Source organism: Propithecus coquereli, unplaced genomic scaffold (genome assembly GCF_000956105.1).
Source record: "Propithecus coquereli isolate 6110/MARCELLA unplaced genomic scaffold, Pcoq_1.0 Scaffold327, whole genome shotgun sequence".
NCBI lineage: Eukaryota > Metazoa > Chordata > Mammalia > Primates > Indriidae > Propithecus > Propithecus coquereli.
The window spans coordinates 1071385-1082398 of record NW_012148919.1 but is presented as its reverse complement, the minus strand read 5'-3'; the positions used below and the strand labels follow the sequence as shown (position 1 = coordinate 1082398).

General features: G+C 31.5%; 1 protein-coding gene across 2 annotated transcripts in view; it reads right to left on the bottom strand.

Annotated features, from left to right (window-relative positions):
- Positions 1–11014, bottom strand: part of KLHL1 (kelch-like family member 1) — a 347076-nt gene that overhangs the window by 1688 nt on the left and 334374 nt on the right. For both annotated transcript variants that reach the window (XM_012650443.1, XM_012650442.1), the window contains one exon: positions 4836–5007. In XM_012650443.1, coding sequence (XP_012505897.1) covers positions 4836–5007 — 172 coding nt within the window. The remainder of the gene's footprint in view (positions 1–4835; positions 5008–11014) is intronic.

Here is an 11014-nt window from a genome sequence, read left to right as displayed (position 1 = left end):
TAATGAAAATTTATTCTTTGGAGGTAAGCCAACATTTTAATAATTTGAGCTTTTTGATATCAATGCTTTTTTATTACAGTTTTCTAAGAATATCAGGGTAGACAAGAAATTACAGGATATTATTCCACACTGAAAAGAAAGTGCATAAAGTGTAAGAAATAAAATAGCTAAGGACAAAATAACCTCGAATCACATACATTATCTTATTGGTTGAGAAATGACATGTTCTCATTCTCTAAATATGAAAATTATCACTATTTTCTACCAATGCTTTTGAATGTATTTCTTGTTACCCCTCATCTTATTGCAGGTTAAAATATCCACATGATATTTGTTTTTTATTCCTTTTATTTAATACACTATTTGTAAGTAATGTAACATTTCTTGTCTTCCTCATAGAATTGCCTAAAATGAAAAGTGTAAAGGACCATGTGAATATATTGATAGCCTATTTTGTGTTAAGAACAATTATTATAGGTCACAATAGTCATCTCCATAATCACATCATGTGTTGTTATTTCTGTGCGACAGGTGAGTGACTGGAATATCAAGAGACACTATATAAATCCCACAGCGTCAATGTATACAAACTGAAGTTTATCTGACTCCAGAATGAATGGTCTTTCAATTGTCTTTTTCACTATCTAATGATTTTCAACTATTTTTTCACATCAGAGTTATTTAAGGAGCTTTTACAAAGTACAATCATGATGTAAGTAATCATGGTCCATTCAACCATGATCTGGTATGTGATGATGGTCACATAAGATCATAACAGAGCTCAAAAATTCCTATCATATAGTGATACAGTAGACATGGTAATGTCCTAGCTCAAGTCGTTACTCACGTGCTATGGTAATATAGGTGTAAACAAAACTGTTATACTGCTATCCTAAAAAAATCATAGAATAAGTATATAAAGAAAGAAAATATTTTTGCACAACTGTACAATGTGTTTGTGTTTTAAGGTAAGTGCTATTACAATTACAAGGTTTTACAGTGCCTGCAGCACCCAGCACAGTAACATGGTGTACAGGTTTGAAGCCTAGGAATGACATAGACTATTTCATATAGTCCAGGTGTATAGCAGGCTATACCATCTAGGTTTGTGTAAGTACACTCCATGATGCTCATACAACAACAAAATCACTTAACAATGATGAATCTCTCAGAACATACCCCTGCCTTTAAGCGACACATGACTACATATATGCACAAGCCCTACCACTCAATTAGCCAATGGGATGGGTATTGGCTAATTGTATTTTTGAAAAGTTTTCCAAAGATTCACTGATGTTTATTCAATAGAGAAGTACTGTGTACTGGACTACATATAGAGTGAGTAGGTTAACTCCATATTTTTATGTACATCTAAATCTATATCTCTATATATGCATATGTGTATGTATGCATGTGAAAATGAATCCTTTCCATTTTTTTTTCAAAAAATGTGCTATCTCCCTGTTTCTTATGTCCATGAATGACACCCTCCCTACCCAGTTGTTCAAGACATTATCCCAGTACCCATTCACAGCCCTTAGATTTCCCTCACTCAACCCTACATTTGAATGATCATCAAGCCTTCTAAATCTCTCTCCAACCAGTTTAATTCTATGGATTCCTTCTGTCTTCCACTTAGTTCAAGTTACAAATTTACCTTAAGAGGATTGATAAAATATTCTCCTAATGGGTTTCTCTCTCTTCAATTTTGCTTTCTCCTAATCATTTACGCATTGTATCAAGCACAACCACTTTAAAATACAATTCTGTTTATTCACTTTTCCTGCTTAAACTCCTTTATTAACTCCCCTCAGTCTTAAAATCAAGGCACTTTAATGTGGTTTCTCATCCTATGTAATATAGACCCCGTTTATCTCTCCAAATCCATTCCTCACTAGTTTATTTTCTGTGCAGTGAAGCATGCCTTGTGTTTTGCCTTCGATTCTTAAAATGCTGTTCTGCAAGTCAAAACACTCCCCATATTTTAATTTGGTTAACTATTATTTGCCAGACCTCATTCTAAGTATTTCCTAAAGGAAGATTTCTCTTAGGGTTGTATCTATTATTTGCAAATAAACTAAACCCATGCACAGCAGAAGAAACTTAGTTGCAACAATAGTTCTCAGTTTTTTTGAGAAACATTAACATATCTTATATCCCATGCCAGCAACTGTTAGTCTTGCTAGTCTTTGGAGACAATAGTAAATGACATAGTCTTCAATTCCTTACAACCTGGAGATGAATGCAGCGTGACTGCACTGTGAGTCCTTACCAAGAGAAAGCATGAAAGGATCATTTTACCCAGGCTAGGGGAAATGGAATAAAGTTCTTCCTTTTATGTTTTGAAGCGCACATATTTATATTTTTCAAATCAAATGTGAGAAATAAGCCCACTGTTAAATGACAAAGTAAAATTTCTTTACCGCCGCATAAGCGTGTGTGTGTGTGTGTGTGTGTGTGTGTGTGTGTGTGTGTGTGTGTTTTCTCTGTAAAACTAAGGCACAAATCTGGTAATTGCTTACTAACCTTTTTAGATTATTTTCAACTACAGATAACCTGGGGAGTTTTCCAAATATACATATTCTTGGATATTTCAATGCAGTTTGTTTATGTATTCTAATAATCGGCCCTTTGTGGGTGCAAATAATACAGGGGATAACTAACCAATTTAGTCCACTCGTAGGGTAAATGGAATGAAAGTGACAGGAATTATCCGACAAATATAAGAAACCTTTCTAGTAGGCTGGAATCCTGAAAGTTTTCAAAGGGATTTTGTGTGGGTCTCTTGGTAGTCCTTTGAGAGTCTTAAAGATATAAATAATAAAAAGATATGAGATTAAAATCTTAAAGTGATTTAAGAGTTTTAAAATTAATGCTTATTGCGCTAAAATAAAGTTGTTATAAAACATTTTAAATATCACTTTGATGTTTATAAAATACCGTATGATCCAAAAATGTATAAAATACTGATGAGAGAAAGTGGTCTTTAGAGGCCTTTACCTATTATTACTACATACATTATTTTGATTTCAATTTTAGAGGAAGGATAAACATAATGGCTCTTTATTATAAATATGTAATGAAGATATTATATCATTTATAGACCCATAAACTTTCTTTATTTAATGTTCTTTTGTATAAATGGCACATTTAAAATACATACCATTGAACTGGTACATTTCCTTAGCAAATAAACAATCATTAATCCATGCAGTGTTCTCTTTAGAAACACTAGGGACTCAGAAAGAAAAAATGTCAAAATATATTCTTGAAAATTTTAGTGTAATAATGTGAAAAGCAATCATCGCTAGCTTCTTTTATATTTGCTGCCTTTTGAATAAAAAATGCTTTCCCCCTAACAATTAAATAAAACATAGAAAATCACAGAAGTTAGTTCACCTAATATTTCCTCTTCTTTCTCCTATTCCTTCTTCTTCTTCTTTTAATTAGCCAGATGTACCTATTTTTTTGAATCTGAGAGTTTTCCTTTAGGGGTAAGGTAGATTCATAAGGCAATTATCTTAGCCTGACCATTAGGAGTTTGGTTTTGTACTCAAAAGTCAGCTTATACAAATATTGTTGCTGAATACATAACATCAAAATTGTCACAATCAAAGAAGTCGTGTTTTTTTAAATGTAAATATCTTTAAAATAAATTTACTTAAATTGGTTTTCAAATTCTTCAAATAAATTTTAGTCAATTTCTGTAATCAAAATCAGAATCTTTCACCCACTGAGGCATATGAGATGTGGTTATTATTCTGCTTCCACTAAATAAGGCTTTGGATAGTCACTGGACTGATTGATGGAAACTATTTCTTTATTTGAACAGTACCTTACTTTTAGATTTCTGGTAAAAGAGAGAAATAATAGAAATATTGACAATTTGAAAATGAAAGAAGGGAAGTAAAGAGAATTTGATTTTAAGGACACAAGTCTGAAAATTTATCCATTCTCTCCATTATAAAGAAGGCTGTAGTATCTATGCAGTATAAGGTGTTTTTCCCTATAATTACATTGCTCTGCCCTCACCTTTCCCTCACAATCACACACACACCCCCAACGCACATCCTCTAGTTATGTGACCAGGATGGGAGCTGGTTCATTCTAGTATGATCCTGAGTGTCTAAATACAGTGTATATTCAAGGGATAATGCCTCTCCAAAGACAAGCCAATCATTTTACTCCACCTTCTTGGAAAAAGGGATTGTCAAAGAGCACTTGATATGTGGCAGGCTGTGCATACAGAGCCCTTAGCTGTTTATTTTTTTAAGTTGAAGTGGGACAATTGGTTTCTTTATTTTCTGACTATGGCTGTGAGGATTACTATTTGGAGCTTCCAGCAACACATCAGTGGAAAATTTTCTCTTCAATAGGTAAAAATGAACCTAACGAACATAGTCAACAAAAATGAGTGTCAGAAAAGTTGATTTCTGCAGTCTCTCATTGCCTTATACCAATTATTTTTAAAACCAAATATCCTAAATTTAGGGTTCTGTGAACCTATATATTACAGTTTTATTTTTTGCCCAGGAAACACAAACGTAGTTCCTGCTTCTTGTTATGACTTCTAATAAAATAGAAATCCTATTAAAGCATGAATGTCACTTTTTAATATAACTTTTATTGAAGTATTATATATATAAGAGGAAAATACACAAAATGTACAATTTAATGAATTTTTTACAAAATTAACACAACATTGAGCTAAATCAATTACTTTTGGTTGAGAGTAATTTGAAAAGATAGGTTACTATTTGCATATCCCTTTTGCAAGAAAAGTAAATGAAATAAATTCTTATACTTGAAGTAAATTATGCTGATGACTATCTTACCTGTGTCCACTCATTAGTTTGTGGATCGTAGGATTCCATAGTGTTGAGGTATGTCTGCCCATCATAGCCACCGACAGCATATAATCTGTCACCAAGGAGACAGACCCCAACAGCATCTCTGGGCATACTCAAAGGAGCCACCATGGTCCAAGTGTCTGTTTTGGGGTCATATCTAAAATTCAATGACAATAGTATATAACATATTCTGATCACATTCAACTTTATATGAATCATACTTTTTCAAAAGTGTGTTATGAAAAAGAAAACTAATTTTTTTTTCTAAAAGTACAATCATTTCAATAGGTATTCTAAAGGGAATATCCATAATATCTGGCTTTTTAAGTTTAAGGTATTTAAAAAATATACCCAGGCTTTTCAATGGATGCAGATTCATTTAGCAAAACTAAATGTCATGATTTCTTTCCCCAAGAAAGAGGGAGTGTCAAATATGTAAATAAATATTATCCACAGCAGAAAGAGGATCTTTAAAATAGATACATGCAGAGTGCTATGGTAATGAAATAGAAAGAATGGTTAAAAATCTGATAGAATTATGGGATATTCAATAGGTGAAGGTTTTTTTTTTTTTTTCTAAACCAGTTGTGAAAGTCTAGCCTAAATGTGCTAGAAAGAAAAGGAAACTTTTGTGTAAAAGCACCGTAGTTTTCTTAAAAAAAAAAAAAATGCATGGCCAGCTTTGAGGAAACAAGTATCTAGTATGACTAAGTTGAAGAAAGTATGAGGACACAGTGTGCCTCAAAAGGTAGGTTTTGATCAGCTCATGGATTGTTGGTTCCCTGAGTAACAAGGTGTTTTGTGTTTACTCAATCATAAAATAGAGAGCCTTTGAAACTTGGGGAAATAAATACTATATTATATGAACAGAATTGTGTTTTAGCGAGATGGCTGAGGATTCACCGTGAAGGAGAGGTTGGCAAATCCAGAGATTAAAGTCAGAAGGCCAAAGTTATTATTAAATTTAAACAAAAAGTAATTTCATTTTTAAAAACATATAATTATCATATATTACATATACAGATATTTACTATTTTCGAGTGGCAAAAACTTGAAGACTTTTCATGAATGTGCTTTATTTCAGCTAAGAACGAGTGATGAAACCATCCCTTCGCCTTTAGCCTCCAATTGCAGGATCAGATACCAAAACAAAAAGCTGGTAAGACTCAACAGATCAAATATAAAATAAAACTGGAAGAAAGCATTTTATCACAAACACAGCAAATAAATTCTTAGGTTGTTTTCCTGACCCAACCTTTTTTGTTTCACCACTTGAAATTTTGAACTCACAGGCTCCTAAAACCAATGAACAAACAAACAAAAACCCCCTACATTTTGCTGAAAATAAAGAAAGTTGTTACAAAAGATCTGGAATTTATATTTCTCGGAGAATATTCACATTACGCAAAGGGTTGCATGCATTTGGACACCAAAGTTGAGGGATTTGTGTACTGCTAAAATGACATGTGTGAGGTAAGATTTTGGTTGAATGCCTGCAAAACCGGAATCACCCTGAAGCATAGGCTGCCCAGTACATAAAAGTTTAATTTTACATGCCACAGTTAATAAATATAAATCATCACAGACAAAGGCACACACAGGTACACATACAAAAGCACAAGCAATCTATGACATCAAAATCTTTTTTTAAAATACTTAAATCTTTTCCATAAACATTTTGAAGTATACAAAGATTTTTAAAATGAGGAGTAAAGAAAGACAAGAAAAGATAACACAAGGAAGCAAATAGTAAAATCTAGAACGTGGAATGTTTTATGGAATAACTGAATTTTTCAACAAGTCAATGTTTAAAAAAGGTAATAATGAATAAATAAATACGAAGAAATAACTGTTCTAAATTCAATGTGAGTTAAAACATAACAAAATACAGTAAGTGTACCTTACTTGGATCCTAATTCAAACAGACCAACTCCTAAAAGAGGTTTGAGATGTTTAGAAAATTTTAGTATAACCCAGGCATTACATTTTATTAAGGAATTACTGAAGTTTTTATTTGTGGAATAATGGCATTGTGGTTATGTTAAAAAATAAAGTCTTGATCATTTTTGTCCATTCGTTTCTGGAATTAATTCAGAAATGTTTTGAGTTGAAAATATGTTTGAGAATTTATTTAAAATACTTCAGGGAGGACAGAGGAAAGGAAAATAAATGAAACAAGAATGACAAATTTGTGACGGTTCTTGAAGCTGGGTAATGAGTATAGGGAAATTTATGATAGTTTACTTTTTGTTTGTCAGGAAATTTTCTAGCACAAATAATTTCAAAAGGAAGAATACGTAATACATTTTAATTTAAAGTCAGTGTTTTTTACATTTTATTCAATATTCGATAGAATCCAGTCTGGCTTTGTCACAACCACTTTACATAAATAGCTTTTTTTCTGAAGTCATATTTTAGTCTTCATTTAATTATTATTCAGCTCTATGGAACTTTTTGAAATTAGTCTACAAAGAAGACTTCATCATTTAAAAGAAGTTCATGAAAACTGAAACAAAAAAACAGCTAAAAAACAGCCAACACTAGTGTGATAAGCATTAATGCATGAATTTCCAGAGGCTTAGTTCTTCAATGAAGCATACATAATGATATAATTCTCAAATACTCATATTACAGGGGGGATTAAGAGAACACTCATATGTCCTACATTTAGGTACTTATTTTTAAATACTAACCTACTTTTAGAAATGTATATCTTTTTTACATTTCACAAATTTTCTGAAAATAATTCAAAAAGTTTGATGTATTCCTTTAGAAAACTGAAATCTTTGCATTACATGTACCTGTTTTCAGTGGTAGGTAACATATTTTGGATGTGTAATAATTATCTTTTAATTAATATCTGGCAATGGTAATGATATTTAAGTTTATAAATTTTCAGTAAAACCAAAATAAAACAAAATGTGAGTCTTCCAACATATACATTCAATCCCAGATATTTAGGGAGCCATCACACAAATTTCAAATTACTCAGTAGTCATTATTCTTGTTCTCACATTAATGACTCTAAGTTGATTTTTCTATATTTAGGAACTCTGTGGATTCACCTCTTAGCCTAAGATATACAAAGTTATTATACCTAAAATGAAATAAACAGCTGTTTATAGCTTAGAAGAGCAACTACCGATGTATAAGCATTTCCCAAACAATTACTAACAGTGATTTTAATTTTCATTGTCAGGTCACATTTTTGATAAAATTTCATTCTAAGCATTCTTTTTTTTTTTTGCCTCTAGTTGCCATTCATCAAAAAAAAAAAAAAAAAAAAGGCGGTGGGGGGGGGCCTTTTTGCATTTAAGCTGTCAGCCTTTTCTGTATTTTACTTTGATCTCCCTAGTCAGAGGGTGAGTTGTGTATCAGAGACTTTATTAAAGTTTATAACCCTCAGGCAGGAGAAGTTCCCATATATAGTGGATAAAATTAGTTGTAAATTGAAAACTTCTTGAAGGCTTCTGATACTCACAAAATAAAAGTTTCTCATTGAAAATAACCAGTGAAGTTTTTGAGGAATTATTAATTTTCTAAGCATTATTGTCATTTCTATACTTTAAGGTTAATTTTTTTTCTTAAAATATTTAAAGTAAAATTATTTAAAATATGAAAGCATTACTTTGGTAATAAATAGAATTGAGAATGCTCATTTTTCCAATATTTTCCAGATAATATTCGGACGGAAAGAGAGCAAATTAAACAATATAGAAGTGATTTATAGCCAGATATGTTTGCCTGTAAAACAAACAAAAAAGAACAAATAAGAAAATAAAGAAACAGGAAAAGAAAAAATTAAGATCCATGCTGTGAGAATGGATAAACTTCTCTGAAAGTGATATGTAGATTTCAGGTAAATGAATTACATGGTCTATATTCGAACTGATTTTAATAAACTATTTGTGATTTGAGCAATCCAAAATGACACTAGCATTGATTAAAAATAAATAATTTTATTTTTCCTGTACAGAAAACCAATATATACCATGTTTCATGAGATTATCAAACAAAATATACCTTGACTTTAGAAATATTTATATACTAGGAATGTAAAACAGTTACTTTCAATGCAAATTATTTGTTAAAAAATAAACACTAACTGTAATACTCCTATAAACACCCCCATTCAGAAGTTTTCATATCATGCATTTCTAACAGATATTTAGCAATGGGTCAAAAAGATTACATATTTTGAAATGTGGTAAATGCTGCCAATTGGTATTACAAAGAGGCTGTGTTAATTTACACCCCAACCATCAGTGTCGAGAGAGTATCAAGTCACTCTATCTCCTCCCCAACATGTGGTATTGTCTGCTATTTCATTTTATCCTTTCTGGTGGGTAGGTGTTGGTATGACATTGCAGTTTACATTTCCCTGATGACCACTGACATCAATCATTTTTCCCAGTAGTCATTGCCCATTTGCATATTATCTCTTGAAGAATTCTTGTTCACGTCTCCTGCCTGGTTTTTCTATTTTTATATTCTTTTAAAAATATTTCTAGAACTTATTTATATGTAGGAAACAATGCTTTTGTTGGTGATATGAATGGCAAATATTTTACCCATTCTCTGGTTTAACTTTTTTCCTTCTTAAGGCTATTTTTTGAAGACATTTTAACAGTAATACTTTTTTTTCTTTTTTTTTTTTTTATTTCAGCATATTATGGGGGTACAGATGTTTAGGTTACGTGTGTTGCCCTTGGTTCCCCCCCCCCAGTCCGTGTTTCACATATGTCTTTCCTTCGGGTAGTGCGCACTGCACTCCTTGTGTATACAAATACCCGTCCCCTCCTCCCTCCTCCCCCCGCCTCCCGCCGCCCTCCCCCTTTCTTTATGGATGACCCTTTGTAGGTCCAGGTTAAGAATATTTTGAAGATGGTCTCCTATGTTGTATTCTAAAATCTTTATTGTTTTATAGTTCATATTTAAATCTAAAATCTATCTTGAGTTCATTTTTGGTATGATATGAGACAGGAGCTAAAACTAAGATTTTTTCCCATGAAATACCCAAATGACCCAGCCACATGGTACTGACTGGCCTTTCCTCCCTGCTCTTCATTTCCCCTTTGCCATAAACAAGATTCCTTACATATGTGATTTTGTTTGGAGATACGAATCTGTTCCATTTGTCTACCTGTTTGTACTGTGGTGATATCACAATGTCTTAGTTAAAGTAAATTAATAATAAGCCTTTATATATAGTTCTTCTTCCAGGTTGCCTTGGGCCCTTGGGCCCTTGTCATTTTTATTTAAATTTTAGGATCAGCTTTTCAATCTACGCACACCTGCAATCACACTGAACTATTTTCAATTTAATAAGAATTGCATTGAATCTATAAATCAATTTAGAGGAGAATCATGTATTTATAACATTAAGTATTCTAATCCATGAAAGTGGCATTTCCTTCTATTTATTTAAGACTTTCTAAACTTTCTTCAATAAAGTTGCATTTTCTGTTTAGATATACTGCATATCTATTGTGAGATTTATTGCTAGGTATTTTTTCAAACGTGGTTAATGGTAACTTTTCATACTTTATTTTGTTATTGTTTATTGCTTGCACATAGGAATACAATTAATTTTATATATTGACTATTAGCAATCTTATTAACTCACTTTAATCTATTAAATCTAATAGATTAACCTATTAAATCTAATCATTAGATTATGATTAAGTTATCATTAGATATCTATCATGTAAACTTGAACACTGACATTTTTATTTGCTCCCTTCCAATTGTTATTAATTTTCTTTCCTTTTAATTACTTATCATACTGGCTAGTTGCTCTATTAAAATGTTGAATAAAAGTATATTAGCAGTCATGTTTTTATCCTCATTCTAATGAAAATCTCATGACAAAATACTTCAATATTTGACTTCAATATTTCAATATTTTAGATAGTCATTATCAAATTAACAAAATTGATTTATTTTCCAAATTCGGTGATAGCTTTTATTATAAACGGGTGTTGCATTTTATCAGTTTTTTCACTTACTCAGATATTACTTATTTTGTCATTGGATTGAGTTACAGATTACTTTTTTTAACACTGAACCAAACTTTTATTTCCAGAATACACTCAAATTGGTTGAAGTGTATTATTCTTTTTGTATATCTAGGCTTGATCTGTTAATATTTCTTTTGAGTATTT